Source organism: Manis pentadactyla, chromosome 14, assembly GCF_030020395.1.
Source record: "Manis pentadactyla isolate mManPen7 chromosome 14, mManPen7.hap1, whole genome shotgun sequence".
Taxonomy (NCBI): domain Eukaryota; kingdom Metazoa; phylum Chordata; class Mammalia; order Pholidota; family Manidae; genus Manis; species Manis pentadactyla.
The window spans coordinates 66,116,248-66,141,266 of record NC_080032.1 but is presented as its reverse complement, the minus strand read 5'-3'; the positions used below and the strand labels follow the sequence as shown (position 1 = coordinate 66,141,266).

General features: G+C 36.8%; 1 protein-coding gene across 4 annotated transcripts in view; it reads right to left on the bottom strand.

Moving 5' to 3' along the window:
- KLRG1 (killer cell lectin like receptor G1) overlaps window positions 1-24,171 on the bottom strand; it is a 67,630-nt gene extending 43,459 nt beyond the window's left edge. For 3 of the 4 annotated variants that reach the window (XM_057492265.1, XM_057492264.1, XM_036909905.2), the window contains exons 1-5: window positions 24,041-24,171; window positions 18,372-18,476; window positions 15,801-15,970; window positions 8,149-8,249; window positions 7,769-7,868 (exon numbers count right to left, since the gene is read on the bottom strand). In XM_057492265.1, coding sequence (XP_057348248.1) covers window positions 7,769-7,868; window positions 8,149-8,249; window positions 15,801-15,970; window positions 18,372-18,476; window positions 24,041-24,122 — 558 coding nt within the window. In that variant the 5' untranslated portion in view covers window positions 24,123-24,171. Of the gene's footprint in view, window positions 1-6,590; window positions 6,864-7,768; window positions 7,869-8,148; window positions 8,250-15,800; window positions 15,971-18,371; window positions 18,477-24,040 lie in introns of those variants that run through there. The other variant, XM_036909904.2, reaches the window with a different exon arrangement.
- Window positions 24,172-25,019: the final 848 nt, after the last annotated feature.

Sequence of the window (25,019 nt, the reverse complement as noted above, 5' to 3'; positions counted from 1 at the left end):
ATCTCTTTCCATGCCTTTACTTTCAGTCTGTATATGTCTTTGGGTTTGAAGTGAGTCTCTTGTAGGCAGCATATAGAAGGGTCTTGTTTTTTTATCCATTCAGTGCCTCTATGTCTTTTGATTGGTGCATTCAATCCATTTATATTTAGGGTGATTATCTATATGTATGTACTTATTGCCATTGCAGGCTTTAGATTTGTGGTTACCAAAGGTTCAAGTGCAGCTTCTTTACTACCTAACAGTCTAACTTAACTCACTTATTATGCTATTTCAAACACATTCTAAAGGCTTTTTTTCTCCCTTCATCTTCTTCCTCCTCCTCCCCTCTATATATTAGATGTCATATTCTGTATGTGTACCCCTTGACTGACTCTGTACATAGCTAATTTACTTTTGCATTTGCTTAGTAATAAATTGGTCTACTTCCTTTACTGTGGTTTTATTTTCTCTGGTGACAGTATTTAGCCTCAAGGAGCACTTCCATCTACAGCAGTCCCTTTAAAATACACTGTAGAGACTGTTTGTGGGAGGTAAATTCTCTCAGCTTTTGCTTGTCTGAAAATTGTTTAATCCCTCCTTCAAATTTAAATGATAATCTTTCTGGGTAGAGTATTCATGGTTTGAGGCCCTTTTGTTTCATTGCATTAAAAATATCATGCCACTCCCTTCTGGCCTGTAAGGTTTCTGCTGAGAAGTCCAATGATAGCCTGATAGAGTTTCCTTTATACATGATCTTTTTTCTCTCTCTGGCTGCTTTCAGTACTCTCTCCTTGTCCTTGATCTTTGCCATTTTTATTATTATATGTCTTGGTGCTCTCTTCTAGGGTCCCTTGTATTGGGAGATCTCTGCACTTCCATGATCTGAGAGACTATTTCCTTCCCCAGATTAGGGAATTTTCAGCATTTATTTCCTCAAAGACACTTTCCATTTTTCTCCCTCTTCTTCTTCTGATACCTCTATAGTGCAAATACTGTTGTTTGGATTAGTTGCACAGTTCTCTTACTATTCTTTCATTCCTAGACGTCATTTTTCTCTCTGGTCCTCAGCTTCTTTGTTTTCCTGTTCTCTAATTTCTATTTCATTTACCATCTCCTCTATCATCTAATCTGCTTTTATATTCCTCCATTCTAGGTTTCATTTCAGGTACTGTACTTTTTTTTCAAAGTTTCAGTCTTTCTTGAATTCCTCCCTGAGATCTTGAATATTTTTCTGTAGCTCCATGAGCATGTTTATGATTTTTATTTTGAAATATTTGTGAAGATTGGTGATTTCAGTTTCACTATGCCCTCTTTATGGAGGTTTTTCTTGAATTTTTGTTTGGACAAAATCCCTCTGTCTCTCTTTTTTTTTTAAGTGTTTCTTATGGAATAATACCACTGTGTAGGTGGTGCCCTCTAGTGCCCAGAAGTTCTACTCTCTAGAGCTGCCAAGCACCTGTAGCTCTGGCTGGGGTCTCAGGCAAGGAGCACCAGCACCTGCCAGGAAGAAAGAGCTCTTTCCTGCTTCCCAGCTATAATGCCTGCCTCCACTGCCAGGTCCAGTGGACCAAGCATGCAGTGAGGAGCCTCTGTGCTATGCCCCTGTAGCTGCCATAGGTGGGGCCACTCTCCAGCTGGCCTGAAGCAATGGCAGGGGCAGCATATTAGCAGGACTGGTGTCTGCAGAGGAAGGAGTGGCAGGCTGTGTATCACTGTGAGGGGCCTCGTGGCTGTGTTTCCAGCCAGGGGGATGGAGCATATGAAGCTCCTGAGAGTTTCCAACCTGCTGAGCTGAGTGTGCCAGGACGATTTTGTCCACCTGCCCCTTCTCCTGAGAAACAAGCTCTGTGTAATCTTTGACCTTTTAGTGCCCCTATTGCTGTTGGGAAGTCTTTCAAGTGCCCACCTTTCTTTTGTTCCAGGGAGGCCAGTTGTGGGTACCTGTTCCCACAAGTGGCTGGAATCTCAGTCTCTCCAAGTATTCTGCCTGTCTTTGCTTTCCAACCCCACTTATCTCCAGAGCACCATGTAATGTGGGTTTGTGCTCCCAGAACAGATCTCCAGGGCTGGGTGTTCAGCAGTCCTGGGCTTCTACTCCCTCTCTGCTCTGTTTCTTTTCCTCCCACCTGTGAGCTGAAGTTGGGGGAGGGCTTGGGTCCCACTGGATCGCAGCTTTGCTACTTTACCCTTTTCTGTGAGGTCTTCTCTTTTCCTCAGATGTAGACAGTATGTTAGGCAGTTTTCAGATCGCTCTCAGTATTAATTGTATTTTCTGTATTTTTGTATTGTATGTGGTTTGGGGAGTTTTCTGCCTCACTTCTCAAGCTGCCATCTTTTTCCCATCCTCTATTAATATTTGTAATTGGCACACACTGTCCCATGACTCACTTTTAGGAATCTATTATAAAGAAGTAGGATATATGTACAAAAATGTTCACTTTAATATTTATTTCATCTTCTATACTGTTATTTGCAAATCTTTTCCTCTCCCACGTGTTCCTCTTCATTGTATCAAATATATCTTTTTGAGTTTCTGGTCAACTTCCAGCAACTTCTATTTCCTAACACTTTTTTCTCCCCTGAAACTATACTGTAAAATCCCCAACCTTCATCATTCCTACCATTTGACTTCTCTGCTATTATGAATAGTCTGACACAGGTTTCTGCCAATGACAGTGCAATGGTACCGATTGCTATCACTAAAAATGTATGGCCTGGCTCACTTAAGCTCTCAGTGCTGACCAGCAATGTTGTGTCTCTAGGTATATGCCTATATTTCTCATTTGTGGAAATTCCAAAATTCTGCCGTCCATAGAACCCAAACCTGTCACTTCCTCTTTCATCCTGGGCATATGACCGTGTATTTTATATTACTGAGAAAACGGAGTTAACCAGGCAAGAAAAGTCTACATTTTCTTCCCTATCACTTACACAAACGTATAAGAATCCTCACCCATCCTTTCCCCTTCCCTGGGAAAGGAGCACTCTTTCCATCCAAGGTCATTTCTTCCATTTGTGCACTGGGTCTCATATTCACCTACTGCTTCAAGGATCTGGGTCTTGCATGTATTTTTAATCTCTCCCTTTCAGCTGAATTCTTCACCTCAAGTTAGAAACATGAGGTTTCTAACATACTCTCCCTTATCTGTATGTAAAATTATATCAGACAGACAGATAACCTTTTACTTAGATATTATCTCTTTCCTTCCTGCAGTAACAACTTACTGTTTCCACTTCCTTACCTCCTATTTGTCAGCTCACTGAAATTTCACATCTTTTACCACCATACCAGTGAAAGATGCTGAACAATGACTTCTACATTGTCAGTTTCATTATGTTACTTTACATCTCTTTAGCATTTTATACTGTTGAATGGTCCCTACACCTTGAAAAATCACTCCTTCCTGAACTTTGATCACATCCCTTTCAGGCTCTCTCCTGTGTGCCAGACCAGGAGTTTTCTCCCCTCCCCTTCATTTCCTTCTCCATCTCAGTACTAATATGGAAATGGAGTTTATTATCATCAGTTTTGCTATGAGAGATCATTACTAGCAAGCAAAAGCTTTGTATTATAACTGCCCCAATGTGAAGAACATGAAAGACCTTCTCCTAAGTAAAAACTCACCATTTCCCTTCCAGACTAGAGCCAAGAGTAAAAAGTTCTCATGATCATGAGGAGCCTGTGGTTCACCTCACCTTTGCTTGATGCGGGTATAGCAAAATAAGTACCTTTAACTCATTAATTTCTGGATAGTATAGTAGGCCCATTTGAAAGTACACACCAACCCAGCAATGCCCCCAATATGTTCATACATGTACAGAACAACAGGAATAAGGATATTTATTTAAAATCTATAGGAAAAATAGATAGGAAATCTATAGGGAAAAAACAGGACCTAACAACTAAAGCAATTTTGAAAAAGAAAAACAAAATTGGAGGACTACACTACCTTATTTCAAGACTTACTATAAAATTACAGTGAGGTTGAAGTACAGGATAGAAATATAAATAAATGGAACAGAAGAGAAAATGCACAAATGCCCTGCATGTACATGATCATTGATTTTCAACAAAGGTATCAAGGGAATTCAATGATGAAAAGGTAGTTATTTCAATAAATGGTGCTGGAACTATTAGGCAGCTAGCTATAAGAAGATAAAAAAATGGCCTCCACTCATACCTTACATCACATACATAAATTAAATCAAAATAGATCACAGACTTAAATTCAAAACTTAAAACTTTAAAGTTTCTAGAAGAAAACATATAGACAATCTGTGACCTTAGAATAGGCAAAGATTTCTTAGACAACATACCAAAAAATACAAAGTATAAAGATTGATAAACTAGACATCATGAAAATTAAAAACTTCTGTACTTTGAAATACATTATGAAGAGAATGAAAAGAGAAGCCACAGACTCGGAGACAATATTTGCAACATCTGTATCTGATAAGAATCTGGACCCAGAATATATAAAGAACTCTGAAAACTCAAAAACAGGAAAACAAATAAAGGGACAAAATATCTGAACAGATACTTCAGAAAAGAAAAATATATGGGTATCAAATAAGAAAAAGATATGGGTAGCAAAAAAGAACATGAAAAGATGCTCCTCATCATTAAATTTAAGGAAATGGTAATTAAAACCACAGTGAGATACCACTGTGTGAGATTAGAATTGCTGAAATCATAAAGATGGACTACATTGAGTATCATTGAGAATGTGAAGAAAATGGAACTCTCATACACCATATAAAATGGTACAAATGCCATTTTAAGAGCTTGACAGTTTCTTAAAAAGTTAAACATTCAGACATTCCACCTCCCAAATATTCACTACAGAGAAAAGAAAGCCTATATCCATAGTAAGATTTATACCCAAATATTCATAACAGCTTTATTCTTAGTAGCCAAAAACTGGAAACAACCAAAATGTCAATTAACAAGCAAACAGATAAACAAATTGTGGCACATCCACATAAATGGAATATTAATAAAAAGTAGTAAACTTTTCATACACACAAACACATGGATGAATCTCAAAACAGTTATTCTGAGCAAACAAAGCCAGGGAAAAAAATACAGTACATACTTAATTGTAAAGTATGTACTGTAAAACTAGAAAATGCAATCTAATCTATAGTGACAAAGTAAATCAGGCATTGCCTGGAGGGTGGAGGAGTGTTGGGTGACAGGGCAGACAGAGGGGGAGGAATTACAAAAAGGCAGGCAGAACCTTTTCAGGACAATTGGTATATTTATTATCTTGATCGTATGATTTTTTCATGGGTATATACTTCTGCAAATTTTATCGAATTTTATTCTTTACATATATCCAGTTTATTGTGTCAACTGTATCTCAATAAAATTGTTTTTAAAGGGGTAAAAGGGAAGTAACAAAAGAATCTGTTACACTAATCTGAGGGAATGATAGGCTCAGACTAGAGTTAAAAGTGGAGTCAAAGAGAAGTGGTGAGATTTAGAATATGCTGTGGTGGTAGAAATAAGAAAATTTACTGATGCAATGAGTGAAAACGAGAAATCAGAAAGCTCTTAAGTTTGGAATCTGTACACAGCACAACACGAACAGACCTTACAAACATAATCCTAGTGGAAAAAGTGAGATAAATAGAAAAAGATCATTTAATTACATATGAAACAAAGAAGAAAACTAATTAAGAATATAAATAATCTAGGAAATATATCAAACATCAAAATATGGTCCTTTGCAGGAAAGGTGAATAGAAGTGGGGATACATGAAGGAGGGAAAAGGTAAACAGACCAGAAAGAGGCATAGATGGCCAAAGATGGTAACCCCATGAACTAAGGAGCTTAATTAATCACTGCACCTGAAGTCCAGAAATTATTTATTGAAGTACAATAAAATAACAAAAACAAAAGTTCAAGTTTTTACTATACTACAAGGATTCTATAAACTCATCATTTTCACTTTTCCTACTGAGCCCTTAGATACCATGTAGCTGTGACCTCTACAGAGGTTCTTCCCTCTCTGGATTTTCTTCATTCTTATTTTGTTACTGCTCTTTTATTATCTTTAATATATGTCTTACTCCAAACACTGTATGCCCTGGAGAAGTTGAGTATACAATGTTTATCAAAGGGATCAGCTGTGATAAGCAAGTGCTGACAGAAAATTTTATTTTTAGTTTTACCAAATTTCATTTCACAAGGCAAGGTAACAGAATTGAGTCAATAAGCCCCTAATACATAAGCTTAAGAAATAAATTTTTAAAAACTAGTAAATAAACTATTTCTAATTTAACATCCTTAATGGAGACAAAGTGGTGAAGAACCAGACCAAATTCTGATGACTGGTGGTGAAATCCTTACCAAACCCTAGTCCCCAAGAGGAGCTCACACTTGCTGCCTGCTCAGGGAAGAATTTAGGAGTGTGCTGTCCTCCTTTGTTCCTCTTTGAGTAAAGAAAGGAGATTGTGTTTCCTGTAGCAGCCAAGAGTGGCCCAAGTAGAACCACTATCATTACATCATTAACCAAGGGGAGCCACTAAGCAGCCCATACATTACGGAGAGATGACTCGTGGCCCCAGAGCTGAAAGTAAGAGATCACAGGAGCTGGGAGTCTGCTTCCACTACAACCGTCTGTGAGCCTTGTATCCAGATCAAAGAGGCCCCTTAGAGTCAGCTATTGATGTGCACATGGGTGGGGCTAGGGTTAAACTGTGTTTCTTGCCCTTAATCCTTCAAATTAACGTGCAGGTTAACAAAAACAACTAGAATAAGAATTTTTAAATTCTTATTCTAATTCATCCATTTATTTATTTAATATTCATTGATAAGAGCACTATTTTAGATGTTTGGGATACAATGGTGGATAAGATACAGTCCATTTCCTAAACTCTACAAAAAAGAAAGACAAGTAAACAGATTACAATCTGCTGTCATCAACTGTTCAGAATAATAGTCCCCCTAATTACTCCTTCCTATGTCTTTAAACAGCACTTTCCCTCCTTATCTAGGTCCAAACTCTACTTAGAAATAATATATTTTTTTGTTACTTTTGAGGTATTGGGGAGCAACCACATAAACTCCTTCTGTAAATTTTCCTCTACAAAAATGCCTTATCTGATTGACCGCTATTATGAAATAAATATGCAAGTCACACATTCACAAGATGGAAAACATGTAGCCACACATTGGTTTATTCAACCACATCTACACATACTCAAAAACAACAGAATTCGGTCAAGGCCAGTCTTTGACTAAGTGTGAAGAGCTAAGAACCAGAAAGCACCACCCAGCTCTCAACCATTTTCTACAGGATATTTTCTCACCATTAGCATCATTCTTTAAACACAGCTTTATCTGCAAAGGACCACCGTTAGGATAAAAATATAGTATCAACACAATTAACATGTCAACCCATTTATACACACAAAACATATTGCATCAGACCAGCTCAGAATATAACATAGAAAAGGTGTATTTTTGACACAAGTAAGGATGAGATTAAGGAGGTAGCATTAGTCAATAGCATGAGAAATCCTTAAAGTAAATCTTATCTACTTCTCAAATTTGCCTAGATCTGGTATTTAAATTGTTACAACAGTATCTAAACATTCTCAAAGAGAGTCCAGCAATAAACCATCAGTCCCAGGGAAACTGCATTAATCTTACATATAATGCCATATCATAGAAGGTTCAGCATTCACTAAAGATATACTTATGGCTATCTGCATGCCCAGAAACCAGCTTCCTCTTTTTAGGGAGCCATATGACAGATGAGACATCACTCAAAGTCTGACCTTCTTACAGAGCCAGCGCAAAAGCACTTCACAGCTAGAGGCTTGGAGACCATCTTCATTCATGGCGCCACACTTCTGGACCAAGCTGTTGGAAAGGACCCTGTCAGTTATCAGAAGAAACAGTCACTTAAGGAGACATGCAGAATGAAGTAACTGCAAGGCATAAAGGGACACACACAAAAAAGAGCAATTCTTTCTCTCTATTTACACCCCACTCAGCTCCCAAAACAGCAGAATAGATACTGCTCATGGTCTCTCTGAAATGTCATCCTTTTTTCCACCTTATACACTGTTCATTTCCTTCCTTGTTCCTTATTTCCTTTCAGCCACATCATTTTTGTCCTTTTATTTTTTTTTTTCAGTCTTTTGATGCCCCTTACCTTGAAAAGTTTAGAGCTGACCCATCTTCCCACCTCCAGCCAGAACTATTTCTCAGACCAATCCAGTAAAAGCTCTTATTGAGGAAATTTTTGAGCAGGTTCTAAGGGAGAAATTGAAGATGATGAAAAAAGGTAAGAAAGATGCAGAAAACAAGAGGTTACTGTAATAGTCAAACAATTATTCCTTACACCCCTCTCATCACCATTATCATGAACTGAATATTTGTGTCCCCCCACCAAATTCACATGTTGAAGCTCTAACCCCAGTGTGATGGTATTTGGAGGTGGGGAGGTGATTAGGTTTTGATGAGGTCATGAAGGTGGGGCCCTCACTAACGATGATTATGATTAGTGGTCTTATAAGAAGAAGAGAACAGAGGGACACCAATGCAGTAACACCGTAACAGAGATAAAACAAGTTTTTTGTGCTATTTCCCATTTCCAGAATAACCTCTATTTTCTCTTCAGCAAATTTCAGTCTCAGTTTCCATTAAAGACACATGGTTCTAGATGAAGCATTTGAAAAATCTGTACAACTTGTTTATCAGCGCTTCCTTCCCAAACAATGTATGTCCTATGGTAACTCTGTTCTCTCAGGGTAGAGCATCCTGAAACATCCTGAAAACCATTACATCTTACATTCGTATGATACTTTTAAGGTTTACAAGACCCCTTTGCATTCACTCTTAATTTCATTTGAAATACTGGATATGTATATGGTATTTAGGAAATTGAAACACAATATACTGGAGTCTACCACTACCTCCATTACTGTTATCTGAAGATGAACAAATTGCCTAAACTGGCTGAGCCTCAATTTCCTTATGAGAATTTAGCTTAGATATTTGCTAGGATTTTTTGCAGTTACAAAATTCTTGACAATCCTGGAAGACAGGCAAAAATGATCCTCAACTTCATAGATGGGAAAACAGGTTCATACTGGTGAAAGGGCTTAACCAAGGCTCCTTACTGAATAAGCATCTAAGTTTTCTCTCCCAGTGATAAACATTTGCATTATATAAAGTTCTCCCCTTCTGGTAGTAAATAAGATCACATTGTACCCCTGATGAATGTTCTCCAATGGTTTCCCTTTTGACAAAGAATAAAATATAAAATCCTTCTCATGTATTACAAGATCTTACATGATCTAGCCCCTGCCAACCATTTATTCCTTACTAGGTTCCAATCACATGAGCCTGCTTTCTGTCCTTTTAACATGCCAAGGTCATTTTAACTTAGGATCTTTACATAGCATTTTCCTTTGCCGGGAATACACTTTCCTGAGATTTTTCATGGCTCTCATTCAGTTCTAGGGCTCAGTTCAAATGTTACATCCTTAAAAAGGCTTTCTTTAATTGGCCAATCTAAAGTAGTGCCTACATTCATTATTATAACATACTGTGGCATTTTCTCCAAAGCACATGTCACCATACTTTTTTTACTTGTTTGATTGTCTGCTTTTCCTCTCACTAAAACATAAACACCATAACAGCAAGAATTCTTGCTGACTTCTGTATTCCCAGTACCTACAAAAATATATAAAATTATGTTTAATAATATTCATAGAATTAGAGAATATAGAATCAAGTCTTATGCTGAAGAGTTTTAAACACCACCTCTGCATTTTTTACTTTACTCCTGTTGAGCACTTAATTGTGTATGTTGTGGGTAGGGAGGTGGACTGAAGAGTAAAGGAAGGGTAAGATAGATGAAATGATGTGCTAATTTGCAGAATAGCCTGAGGCCTTTCATGCATTTAACCAATTTGCTTAAAAGGATTATTTAAATTAGGGGAAAATGAGTTTTTCCTCATTTCTCCACTAGAATTTTAAGAAAAAACAGTCCATTTCTTTCTTCCCCTCATTAGGTAAGGAAAGCCAGCTAATAAAGAACAGAAATGAATAAAGACTTGCTCAAAAACCACAACCAGAATCCGAAGAGCCAGTATCAGATAATGCCCACCCACAAACTCCGGTCCTGTACTTTCTACTCTCAAGAGCCATACAACTCTAAGTCACATGATCAGGCCGGTTTATTATTTCTCACTGATGATGCTGGATAGTGAAAACTTTTACTGTATCACTTTCATGTGAAAATCTTCCCACTTGGAAGAAGTACAATTATCTACGTTCTATGTACTCGTGGGTAATGTGTGTCTGTCTGTTGAATTTAGCAAAAAAGTATAAGCAAGAGTGTTAACACATCCCTCCTGTCCTCCAGAGAGAGTGTGAACTATAGCACTTAGGTGTTAATGCCACTGATGTTTTGGTTATATTCTAGAGAGAAAAAAGTAAAACCTAAGGGCAAAATGAAGACAAACCAAAGCAAATGAAATCAGTACATTTTTCTTTACTTGTGTTTCTTTTTAAGTCAAAATATATATATCATCATGCACACAAATACACACACATATACACACACACATGCTTTTCCAGGTAATATTCCTAAATTGTAAGCAAATATTAAGACATATGACAAACTCCTTAAGCTTCCAAATTTAACATGGCTTGTGGGACGTATAAGTTATTTCAAGCCATATGGAGATAAACTAATAATATATCAAATCTACTAAATGATCATACCTTGGATTGGCTAACTTAATTTTAAGGACTATATCTTAAAGAAATGACCTCAAGAAAAATAATTCCTATAAATATGTTTATAGCTACTTAAAAATTGGAAATAAAATTTTGTCTAGAATATGGAAATACTTAAGCAATAATAGAATAATACAGATTTTTAAAAAATATATACCTAGAATAATTTAGTGTTTGGAAAAAACAGGAATGCAATGATGCTATGTGATAAAAGCAGAACATAAATAAAGGGTGTCCAAAAGGCTTAGAAACACAGGATAAATGTACTTTTAAATAGTCTGTCTGTTATATTTCAAAGATTGATCCTTGAACAACATGGGTTTGAACTGCATGGGTCCACTCATGGGGATTTTTTCTAATAAATGTATTGGTAAGTTTTTTGGAGACTTTCAACAATTTCAAAAAACATTTCCTTTCATCCAGCTTACTTTTTTGTAAGAATGTAACACAAATAACACAAAATATGCATGAATCCCCTATTTGTGTTATCAATAAGGCATCCTCAATAAGGCATCCGTTCAACAGTAGGCTATTAGTAGTTAAGTTTATGGGACGTCAAAGGTTTTGTGTGGATTTTCAACTGCATTCAGATCAGCACCCCTAGCCCCTAATGAGTCAACTCTAACATCATTAATATGTCTTCCATCTCCAGACAACTTTTCAGAAGTATTTCATGCAATAGATGTGATTATCAATTTGAAAAAAGGATAATACAAACCACTCATAAAGTCCAAAATCAATCAGATCTATTGCTCTAAATTTAGAGGTATTTCACTTGAAAATGTATATGGAGGTTGAATTAAAAAACACATTAAGCATATTACTTGAAAATTTAGCTAACATGTTTAAGTATAATGTTTCAACTTATTTTTAAACATCGGAAATGTAGCAAATCTAACTGTTTAGCTCACTCAACTGTAGAGGCAGGATTCAGGAAAGGTAAAGAAAGAAAGGAAAGACAAAATCCCTCTAATATTCCTCCATTCCTCTAGGGCACCTCAGAGAAACAGAAATATCTCGAACTCCCAAATATTCTATGCCTTACCCACTTTTCTCCTCATCTTTCATTATTACAGTGTGTAATTTTTAGCAGCTGCCACACCACAATTCTCTGTGGCCGTGTTTTGCATTATGACTCACTACCCTGTTTATCAGTATTTGCCCAGCAGTGTTTCAAGCTCTTTGCACACTTCTGCTATTGATATCAGTCAGCTCACATCATCAGATGCAGAGGAAAGGAGAGGAGTTGTTGCCAAAAAGTCCGGAAAGCAAGATTATTACCTGTTGCTACAAAACCAAGATTTCCTATGTATAATTAGCAGACTCCAAAGCATTCTGCGACCTATTTTAGGTGAGGCAAAAAGGAAAAGTAAGTCACATAGGTAGACTGATTTGGAGTTAGATTCTATGCAGAATTTCAAAGGAATGAGTATTCCTTTGATAGAAAACAAAAATCTAGATGATTTAATCTTTTCTTCAAATAGGAAGTTATAAATTTAGAACTATATATTCTCCCCAATTGCTTTAGAGTAATTATCACTCTGAATTTCCCCAAAGGATGTTAATATAGTTGAATTCTTAATAAACTGTTCTCTGTGACTTGGTTCTACCCAAAAAAGAATACAGAAAGCAATATCAAAACACAAAAGTCAGCATGAAATTAGGACTCAAAACATAACTAGGCTTTCTTATTTTCTTTGTACAGGCATACCTTGTTTTACTGTGTTTTGCTTTATTGCACTTTGTAGATACAAATTGAAAGTTTGTGAAAACCTTGCCTTGAGCAAGCCCATCAGTGCCACTTTTCCAACAGCATTTGCTCACTTCATGTCTTTGTGTCACATTTAGGTCATTCTTGCAATATTTCAAACTTTTTCATTATTATAATATTTGTTATGGTGATCTATGTCCAGTGATCTTTGATGTTACTATCATAATTGTTTTGGGGCACCATAACTGGACCCACATAAGATGACAACCTTAGCTGATAAATGTGTGTGTTCTGACTGCTTAACCGACCAGCCATCCCCCCATCTCTCTCTCTCACTCCTCAGGCCTACTTCCTCACTGAAATACACCAATATTGAAATTAGGCCAATTAATATCCCTAGAATTGCTTCTAAGTGTACTAGTAAAAAGAAGAGTTGCACATCTTTCACATTAAATCAGAAGCTAGAGATGATTAGGCTCAGTGAGGACAGCATGTGGAAAAGTGAGTAGGCTGAAAGCTAGGCGTCTTGTACCAAAGAGTTAGCCAAGCTGTGAATGCAAAGGAAAAATTATTGAAGGAAGTTAAAAGTGCTACTCCAATGAACACAGGAATAATAAGAAAGCAAAACAGCCTTATGGCTCTATGGAGAAAGTTTTAGTGGTCTGGATAGAAGATCAAACCAGTTACAACATCTCCTTAAGCCAAACCCTAATCCAGAGCAAAGCCCTAACTCTCTTCAATTGTATGAAGGCTGAGATTGGTGAGGAAGCTGCAGAAGAAAACTCTGAAGCTAGCAGAGGTTGGTTCATGAGGTTTGAGGAAAGAAGCCATCTCCATAACATAAAAATGCAGGGGAAGCAGCAAGTGCTGATGGAGAAACTGCAGCAAGCTACCCAGAAGATCTAGCTAAGATGCTCCATGAAGGTATCTACACTAAATTTCATTTTTGAATGTAGACTAAAAGCCTCCTATTGGAAGAAGATGCCATCTCGGACTTTCACAGCTAGGAAGAAGTCAATGGCTGGCTTCAAAGCTTCAAAGGAAAGCCTGACTTTCTTTTTAGGGGCTAATTCAGCTGGTAACTTGAAGCCAATGATCATTTACCATTCCAAAAATCCAAAGACTCTTAAGAATTATGCTAAACCTACTCTGCCTGTGCTCTATAAATGGAACAACAAAGCCTAGACAACAGCACAATTTATTGAATATTTTAATAAGGCCACTGTTGGGACCTACTGCTCAGCAAAAAATTCCTCCAAAATATTACTGCTCATTACCTCTTCACCCAAGAGCTCTGATGGAAATGCAAAATGAGATTAATGTTTTCATGCCTTCTGACACAACATCCATTCTGCAGCCTATGGATCAAGGAGTAATTTCAAGTATTACTATTGAAGAAATACATTTCATAAGGTTGTAGCTGCCATAGATAGTGATTCCTCTGATGGTTCTGGGCAAAGTAAATTGAAAGTTTTCTGGTAAGGACTCACCATTCTAGATGTCATTAAGAATATTTATGATTCATGGGAAGAGATCAAAATATCAACATTAACAGGAGTTTGGAAGAAGTCCGGCTCTCATGAACTTTGAGGGGTTTAAGACTCCAGTAGAAGAAGTAACTGCAGATGTGGTAGAAACAGTAAGAGAACAAGAATTAGACATGGAGCCTGGAGATGTGACTGAATTGCTGCATCTCATGATAAAATTTTAACAGATGCAGAGTTGCTTCTTATGGGAGAACAAATAAAGTGGTTTCTTGGGATTGAATCTACTCCTGGTGAAGATGCTATGAAAATTGTTGAAATAACAAGGGATTTCGAATATTACAAAAAACCCAGTTGATAAACATCATCAGGGTTTGAAAGAATTGACCCTAATTTGAAAGAAGTTCTACTATGGGTAAAAGCTATCAAAACCACCTGCCATGCACAAAAGGATGAGCCGATCAATGCAGCAAACTTCATTCTCTGCTTTTAAGAAATTGAAGCCACTCCACCTTCAGCAACCACGTGCCTGATCCATCAGCAGCCATCAGTATCAAGGCAGCACCCTCCACCAGCAAAAAGATGACTCCCTGGAAGCTCAGATGATGATTAGAATTCTTTTTAGCAATAAAGTATATTTTTATTAAGGTCTGTGCATTGGTTTTTTTTTTGGACATAATGTTACTGCACCCTTAATAAGCTATAATATATGCTCAAGTGCCTACAGCTCAGAACCATCAATATCCCAAAGCAGCATATTTTGAGGTGGCATGTCCTGAACTCCTGTTTTGGGTGGCGTATTCTGCTACCCTTCAGTGGGAACCCCCAGCTGCACCATAATTCTGGTTCTCTCAGATGTTGTTTCCTTTTCTGCCAAATAAACTACACTTTACAGAGAAAAAAAATAGACTACAGTATAGTGTAGACATGACTTATATGTACAGAAAAACCAAAAAATTCACTTGACTTGCTTTATTGTGATATTCACTTCATTGCATCTGTCTGGAACCAAACGCCAATATCTGAGGTATGCCTGTAGGTGTTATTTACAGTGACAAGTTGGAATTCAATTGATCTCTGTGCCAGGTTACCTCAAAATGTCAACTCCTTTTATTACCTTGAGATGCTCTAAGATTAATAAAGAGCTCTCCTGCAGGAGACTTCTGAGCGGACAGGAAGGACCTGGGAGGCCTGTAGGGAGCGGAGCCCACCAGCTTGGCTCTGCAAGTTCAAGACCATACATGCACACATACACACACATACATGGTTTCCCTCCTTTCCCAGCTTTCTGGAACTGCTTCCTCCTCACACACACCCCACCCCACCACCCCACAACCCCGTTTGTTTCCTACCCTGGAACTTAGTGAAGTCCAATGAATGAAGGGAAACCATTAAAAAGAAAGGAATTAAGCCCTTACTATGGTCTCTTGGTCTCCATTATACCTCAGTTCCCCTCCTCCCAACTTCTACCAGCTCTTACACAAGAAACTGCTGCTTCCTTGCTGTTGGGCCACATGTTTCTGTATCTAATGCTTTCTTTTAATTAGACCTGCATTTTTCGTTTAAGTCCTCTTGGCAGTTCTCATCATCCTTGTCCCTCCAACACACACACACAACATGCCCGCCTATCCGACATCTAGGTTTCTACAGCTGAGAGGTATTGGGTCAGTCAGGGAAAGGGTGAGGAGTCGGGAAGGAAAGGGAAGAAGGCGGGGGAACAAAGGAGAAGGAAGGGCAGAAGGAAAGCAAAGGAGGGGAAAAGACAAGATCTTCCACTTCTTCGTCACAAGAGGATACAAGATACATTTGAAGAGCTTTCACCAACAAAACAACCTATATTTGCTAAACATTTGCATTTACCATTTCCTGGTTGTCTTTCAACATAAGGAGATGTGAGTCTTTGGCTAAGCAGAATTCCAGACTTGAATTCCAGTCCTTTTCCTCCAGCGAGAAATAATAACAATGGTCACCATACCGCATCCAGAGGTCTGGGCAGCTAGGACAGCTGGCACAGGTGGAGTGCTTGGAACCTAGAAAAGAAGAGGACCTGGTTCACATCTCTATGGGCTTGGACATGAAATGGGAGCTGAAGTGGAATCTGGCAGTCCCAGTGTCTTCCCTGTCTCACCACCTTACAGATTAAGGTTCAGAGAAATGCAGAATGCATGGCTTCAAATTAAATGCCTCACAATGGCCAATTCCATCACTGCTACTGTACCTTGCACAAAGCAGGATGTAACTATGAGTAAAGGTGAAGGGAAGGAAATGGGTACAAGGTGGCTGAGGACTGTGGAGAGAGTACATTACTTGTTCTAGCGATCTTTGTGTGCATGTAATATATACATACGGTGTACTGTCTACACAGACCTAGAGCACACACTGTGTAATTGCATAATGTACACTGTTTAAATCAGGCAGAATATTTCAGAATACCTAACCTGAACCTGATGCCCCAAAACAGTGTGGAAGAAAAGAACAGAAACTAGAAAGAGCAAACTTAACAAAAATAAAAGTTTGTTTAGGTTTTTTAAATCCCAAATGCGATTGCTTGCCTTCAATGGAAATTGGATAAAAGATTTGTACTTCAGCAAAAAAAAAATTTACTTTAGATAGCAAAAAAAAAATTTTCCCAACACAGGAGGATATCCTATGCATGTGAAAAGTGATAAATTTCACTTCTGGAAATTTACCCAAAGAAAAGAAAATCACTAATTCAAAAAGATGTCTGCACACCTATGTTCATTGCAGCATTATTTACAATAGCAAAGATATTGAAGCAACCCAAGTGCCCATAAATAGGTGAATGGATAAAGAAGATGTGGTACATATACACACAATGGAATATTGCTCAGCCATAAGAAGAAAGCAATCTTGCCATTTGCAACAACATGGATGGACCTAGAAGGTATCATTTTAAGTGAAATAAGCCAGGCAGAGAAAGACAAATACTGTATTATTTCATGTAGATGTGGAATTTAAGAAACAAAACAAACAGAAAAGAAATAGACCCACAATGAAAACAGACTGTTGGGTACCATAGGGAAGGGGGTGGGAAAATAGGTGAAATAGGTGAAGGGAATAAGGAGGTACAAACTGCAAATTGTAAAATAAGTTAGACATAGGAATGGAGGTATAACAAAGAGAATGTAAGCAATAATATTGCTATCATCTTGGTATGATAATGGGGTAACAACATTTACTACGGCAAGGAGGTAGTAGTGTATATAATTACTGAGTCACTATGTTATACATCTGAAACCAATATTGTATATCAAATATATTCCAATAAAAAAAGAGAAAAAAAGTGATACAATTCTCACTGAATTCTGTTAAATACAAAACATTCTCATTCCTTTAAAACAGTTGTATTATAGTTCTGTGAAAATGAGAGGAAATTGAATAATTTCGACCAAGATTCCATTATTCAACTGATTTTCTACTTCCATGAGACGTATCTGAATGCACTTACCATAAGCATAATTCCACAACAGGCAAGTATGAGCCATTCTATCAAGTGAGCATGTGTGTAGATACATAACTGCAGACTCAATCACATATATACTCTAGATTTGGGAGTTAAAAAGTGGAGAGAGTTTTTTTTAATGTAAAGAGTAAACAACTTTTTTATGGGAACACCTGGAGTTCTGGAGGTCAAGCTATAAAGTTGGCACCTTATATAGATTTGTGCCTTTTTCATACAAATACGCCATTACACACCTGAATGAGAAATTCCCAACTTTCCTAGGAGTCTCTTTCTGTCAAAGGTAGAAGTTGAGTCTGAGGTAGAGGTCCTAGGCTGAATCCACAGAATCCTAATGAATAAAGTATTTATGACCTGTCACCAACAATCATCCCCACATAACATAAACCTAAGTTAGGACTCTGGACTGTGAAACAATAAATTGAGAGCCTCTGGAGCATCATATTTGAGGATGTGGAAGAACTAAATCCAGAACAGTTCACTTTAGAAAAAGTGAAAACTCTCTAATTGGAACAAAATTACAGTATGTTTATAATAATTATATCTCTATTATGTGAAAAGTAAACACAACTAATATTGTAATTATAATTTGATTATCATGATAAACATAGTAGTAGGTAGGAAAACGTTTATGATACAATATAAAATTAAAAAGCAAGGTATAGACAATTATAAGCATACAATAACTAGAACTATACCTAGACTTACTTTAAAAGACAAAAAAGGTAAGGGAGATTTTAGAGGACTTGATTGAAATACTGTCATGAGAATAAATACTCACAGTGATGAATGTAGTCAAAGACTAGGAGGATTTGGCTACATACCCAGAAAATGGTGATTTATTTTGTTGGGATTATTTTTCATATTTCAAATTTCTGTTATGTTAGGTTGCTTTTATAATATGAAATGGACAAAACAAAAGATTTATTTTAGTTTAAGCAAGTACTCACTTTGGCACAGAATCCATTGGGATATTATCAGGCTCACAAGAACGCCATTCAGAAGCCCAAAAGCTATTGCCACATAGCAAAAGAGAGAGGACCTGGAAAAAAAAGCTGCAAGAACAGAATCCAAAGCAAAATCTTGAGTCAGAATAAACAAAGGAAAAGGAAAGGTCAAGGAAGGGTATCTAGGATCTTTAAGGAATTTGGCTTTGTGGGAACTGAGAGCCAAACCCTAAAAATTCCTTTACCGAATCTGTTGGAACTTGCTCTTAAGTCCAGAGTATCAAGGAACACACCATACTTACCAAGTTAAGAATACCTTTTTCCTTTGAGATTGTGGCTTACACAAGTCTCATGCTCTAGTGGTAAAAATACAAACTAGTACAGCCTCTTTGGAAGACAAAATTGCCATAGCATCTACCCTTTGACCCAGCAATTTCTCTTTGAGAAAGGTTTCCTATAGATAACCATGTGCAAAATGTCACATTTATAAGGGTACTCAGGGCAACAGTATTTGCAGAAGGAAAAGCTTGAACTTAACCTAAATGTCTACCAATAAAACACCAGTCAAATACACTTTGATATATCACTAAAGTGCACATACAACTTCTAACAAAGGAATAAAGATGTGCTTTTTTACAGATATGCAGTGATTTTCAAGATATACAGTTAAGGGAAAGAAACATTCCACTAAACAATATATGCTAATATCTCTGAAAGTAAACTCAAGAATCTGGTAACAGTTTTGCCTCGAGGTGGGGAAACAGGTCATTGAGGACAGATAGGAAAGGGAGACTTTTTACCTATTTTGCACCTTTTGAAGTTTGAACCATGTTACGTATTACCTGTTGGGATGATGAGTTTGTTCTCTTTGGTTCTTGTCTCTGCAGCAACAACGAATTGAAGAGCAGAGACACAGTAGTGAAGCAGAATGAAAGTTTTATTTGAATATACTCTAATGGAGGAACAGGCCAGAATCAAGGCAGATAAAGGCAGGTTTACCTGAATAAAGCAGAGAGGAAGGAAAAACAGAGGGAGAAAAGGGAAGCTTGTTTGAACTGCGACTTGGCATAGGGAATAATCCCTTGCCAACTCCTAAAGCCAGTGTCCCCTGGTGTCCACTGTCCTCCTGAATCTGCCTGGTGTGAGAACTAAGTCCCTACCACTCCAGGAGTTGGGGGAGCCACAGAGCACTGGATGGACTGAGATTATGTTATGAGAACTTCCTAAAAGCAAAGAAAATATTTTCAGGCAGGCCACTAAGGAGCATGATAGTGTAGCTGCAGTTCCGTCTGGGTCACCCCAGGCAACAGGAACTTGCAAGCCCAAATCAGAGCTCTCAGTAGCCCTTCCCCACTAACCTGGAGTAGGACAGAGAGAGGGAAGACTTATGCTTAAACTCTGGAAAGTAGAACGGAATATCAAAGTGACAAAGACACCACTGGAAAAGCACGGAGACAAAATGTAGTAAGCTGAACAATAAAAAATCTTATGAAAATACACACTCCAAGAAAGGGGAGTGTAGGTAACCTCAGAGAGAAGGAGGCATGCCCAAAAGCTGGGATTCTGTCCTTTAAGGAGTTTCAAGAATGGGATAAAGGTAAAGGGTCAGGAGTGGGGTTGGGGAGCATAGGCTTGTCAGGTGGTCTCATGATGTTTATCTCCGATGAGAGATAATATGTCATCGTCTATAGCCAGTTCTCTAGGTAATTCTGTAGGACAAATCTTTCATTCCTAAGACAGTGTCCACTCCCCAGTATTGGGAGCACAGGAGTTAAGATTGCTTGCCTTGCCTTAAGATAAGTCCCTCCCGTTTCTTATTATGCTAATGTTGGCATTTTTTTTTAGGAAAATTAATCATGATGCTTGTCCCTTGTCTCTGCCCTATCTCACCTGCATTAGCTGGAGCAAGTCTCAAAGGCAGCCCAGATTCAGAGCACGTGCACTGAACTCACATGGCAAAGGACTGAGTCCTTTCTGGCTCTCTGGTTTAATCTGGTTAACTCCTTGAGTTCTTGGTGGGCCCCACCCCCTTTTCATCCCATTCATCTCTGTCTTTCTACCTAACATTACCTATTCAAAATTTAAATCTAGAAACACCAGTTTTTTATACACAAAAAAATGCATTTGGACTGTAGAATATTTAATGAATGTTAATTTTAGATGTTATGCTAAATGGAAAAAAAGTATCAAGCATAATTATATTTGCCTACCTATAATCCAGTTCAAGAAATTAAGTGAAACTCAAAATTTAGTTTACTTTCAAAATATACACATTAAAAGCCTCTTAGTGGAGTACCTTTGGTAGAGTCATCGTAGAAAGGCAAAAAGATATCAAAGTAGTAATAGTGATGATCTCCATGTTGTAAAATTATTAGTGGTTTTTATTTTCTTGTTTCTGCTTTCACAGTTTCTCTATTTCTATAATAAGCATGTAGTACTTTGTAAAGATGTATTGTAAAGATGTTTTAAAGCTCCTAATCCATTTTTCCATTTGCAAGTAGAGCACCCTGGAAAGCCAGGGCAGGAATGATCATACTGGCAATAAATAAGAATGTGCAATATGCCCTGTGTATATATAAAAACCTAACTGCCTAGAAATCAAAATAATTATACTCACATTCCAAATTATCACCACTATATGACCTTGCACTTATACTTTAAATGTACATTCCTTTTGATTAAACATTTCTACTCCTTAGAAATTAGCCCATATATAACCCAAAAGAAGGAAAAATCTATACAAATAAAAATACCCTATGTTGTACTATTTACAATAATAGAAATGAAATAAATCTAAATGCTCAAGTATACTGGAATATTTTAGCAAATTAGCCCAATGCTTTCAAAGTACAACACTAAAAATTATAATAAGACTAAGGAGGAAAAAGAAAAAAGGCTTATAGAACTACACTAAAGATCATGCATTATTAGGAGTTTTCTGCCTAAGATATAAAAATCAAATGCTAATTTTGGTACTTACAGTATGATTTGCCTGTCTCAGAAACTATTTTCTCAGTGCTCTAAGTAAAAAAATGTTTTCACTCTCAAATCCCCAAAGAGTCACAAGGACTGCTTATCTGTAGTGTTTTTGATATGTTCTTGATACCCCTTGTCCCCATCCTCATGCAACACTACGGGGGCAGAAACCCAGATAGGTGAATCAGTCTTTCTGACAAAGTAATACTAATACCAAAGACATCCAAACTGGTAAGGAAGAAGTAAAACTCTCTCTTTGTAGATGACATGGTACTACATAAAGAAAACCCTAAAGACTCCACCAAAAAACTATTCAAACTAATTAATGGATTCAGTAAATTTACGGGATATAAAATCAATATACAGAAATCTGTTGCAGTCTTATATATTAATAACAAACTAGCAAAAAGGAAAATCAAGTAAGCAATTCCATTTACAATTGTACCAAAAAAGAATAAAATTCCTAGAATAAACCTAACCAAGGAGGTAAAACACCTGTACTCTGAAAACTATAAGACATTGATGAAAGAAAATGAAGGAGACACAAACAGAAAGCTATCCCATGCTCAGGGACAGGAAGAATTAACATTGCCAAAATGGCCATCCTTCCCAAAGCAACTTGCAGATTCAATGCAATCCCCATCAAAATACCAATGTCATTTTTCAATGAACTAGAGCAAATAATCCTAAAATTTATATGGAACCACAAAAGACCCCAAATAGCCAAAGCAATCTTTGGAAAGAACAAAGCTGACAGTATTGTGCTTCTTGATTTCAAGCTGCACTACAATGCTATAGTGATTAAAATAGTATGTCCTAGCACAAGAACAGATACACAGATCAATGGAACAGAATACAGAGCCTAGAAATAAACCTATGCATATACGATCAACTAAAATATGTTAAAGGATGCAAAAATATACAATGGGAAAAAGTCAGTGTCTTCAATAACTGGCGTTGGGAAAACTGGACAGTTATCATCAAAAGAATGAAACTGGATCATTACTGAACACCATACACAAAAGTAAACTTGAAATGGATTAAAGACCTAAATATAAGACATGAAACCATAAAACTCTTAGAAAACAACATAGGCAGGAATCTCTTGAATGTAACTATGAGTAATTTTTTCAGGATGCATCTCCCTGGACAAGGGAAACAAAAGCAAAAATAAACAAGTGGGACTAAATCAAATAAAAAACTTCGGTACAGCAAGGGAAACCATTAACAAAATGAAAAGGCAACCTATTATATGGGTGGAAATATTTGCAAATGATTTATCTGATAAGGAGCTAACATCCAACATCCAACATACATAAAGAACACATAGAACTCAACACCAAAAAAAAAAAAAATTAAAAAATGTGCAGAGGACCTGAATAGACGTTTTTCCAAAGAAGACATACAGATAGCCAACAGGCACATGAAAAGATACTCTACATCACTAATCATCAGGGAAATACTAATCAAAACCACAATGAGATATCACCTCACACCAGGCAAATGGCTACTATCCAAAAGATAAGAACAAACAAGTGTTAAGAAGGATGTAGAGAAAAAGGAACCTTCCTACACTGTTGGTGGGAATGTAAATTGGTGCACTCACTATGAAAAGCAGTATGGAAGCTCCTCAAAAAATAATGCCATACAATCCAGCTATTCCACTTTTAGGAATTTACCTGAAGAAAACAAAACTACTGAATCAAAAAGATACATGCATCCCTAAGTTTATTGCTGCATTATTTAGAATAACCAAGATATGGAAGCAAACAAAGTCTTCATCAATAGATGAATGGATAAAGAAGATATGGTACACATATGCAATGGAATATTATTATAAAAAAGAAAGAAATCTTGCTCCTTGCAACACCATGAATGGACCTAGAGGGTATTATGTTAAGTGAAATAAGCCAGGCAAAGAAAGACAAATACCATATGATTTCACTTATATATGGGATCTTAAAAAACAAAACAAAACAAATAGACTCATAGACACTAAGAAGTGACTAGCAATTACTCTGGGGGAGGAGTTAGAACGAATGAAATAGGTTAAGGGGATAAAGAGGCACAAAAATCTCAATCATAATATAAATTAGTTACAGGGATGAAAGTACAGCATAGAGAATATAGTCAATAATTTTGTAACATCTTTCTATATTGACAATAACCATGAGTTGGGGTGAGCATCTAATAATGTAGACAACTGTTAAATCACTATGTTGTATACTTGAAATCAATATAATGTATATCAGCTATACATCAATTTAAAAAATCTATTACCCATTAGCAAAATTGACGTCTTTCCCTCATTTCATAATCAGAAAAACAGAGATACCTAGAATTTAGACAGCTGATCCAAGGTTACTCCAAACATTACTGAAGAGTTAAAGTTCTCCCAACAATGTTCTTGCTTTAGTTCAGGAGCACTAAAGAATAACAAAATGCCCTAGCTTGCATTTCATAGATGAAATCATAACAGTGAATGGTTAAAAAAAAATTTACCTGAAACTTAAGATCAGATCCTTGACCATATACCAAATTTTTATATTCCAACTCTGGACTTTGAACTGAATCAAAGTACTTCCCCACATAACCTTCAATTTTTCTGCAGCCTCTACTCCAAATTTACCTATCTCTTATTCATCCCCTGGTCTATGGTCACTGCACAGGTTTCCACACTAACATGGCTGACTCACCTTTTTGCTTCTGTCTCTGGTCATTCTGGTCTTGGGGTGCAGAAGACAATTCTAATATGGAATAAACTGAATTGTCAATCATCTCTACATAATATCTTTTGCATTCAGTTGAGAGAGTAAAATTATAGAAGTGTGAGGAAACACACATCAGTGAGGAAACAGCCCAATCTCTTAACTGCTAGCAGGAAGTGTGAAGGTTTAAAAAAAAAAAAAAGCTCCAGCATGATAAAAACAGAAGTAATTTTTCAAGAAATGACTCCAATTCTGGGCTGCTTATAAAAATTAATATTCTCAACTGTAATTTTTTGTTTTTGCCTCACCACACTCTAGATGCTCACTAAATACATACTAAACTGATTCACCATATCACCTAATTCAGCTGAGCAAGAAAAAGTTGCTCTTAAGTCCAGGAATTTCAATTATGGAAACTGGGATTAAAAAGGGTGTTTCCTAGTTTTGAATTTATCTCAGATTTTGTATTTGCTTTGTTTCCTTTTGAGAAAATAGATGCAATGAAAAGGGACTGATTTCACTGTTACATGGAGCTTTTGGGTAGTGATATGTGATAGAGAAATGGACTGTTGGTTACAGATGCTTGGAATCATGAGAGAAATGGAATATTGCCCAGATAGATATTTTGTAAATATGCTGTATCCCTATGTTCCCCAAAACATTCTCCAAATTGTGCTCTAATCTTTACCAGCATCAGAAATTGCATTAGGTTTTCTCTTCCTGTTCTCTTACCTTTATTTGCAAAGACAACCTAAAGGGGAACAAGTTAAATAAATATATACTAAAGTGTTAGTAATTAATTTATAATAGGTTAATGTTAATAGAAAGTTAGTAAGGAAAACAAAGAGAAAAGAAACTCTGAATAGGTACAAGATAACCCAGTGATAATGTATAAAGACAGAAGAGAGGGAAGAGAATAGGAACAGGGATAAACATACTAATAAAAACTAATATAGGTTGTTTGAGT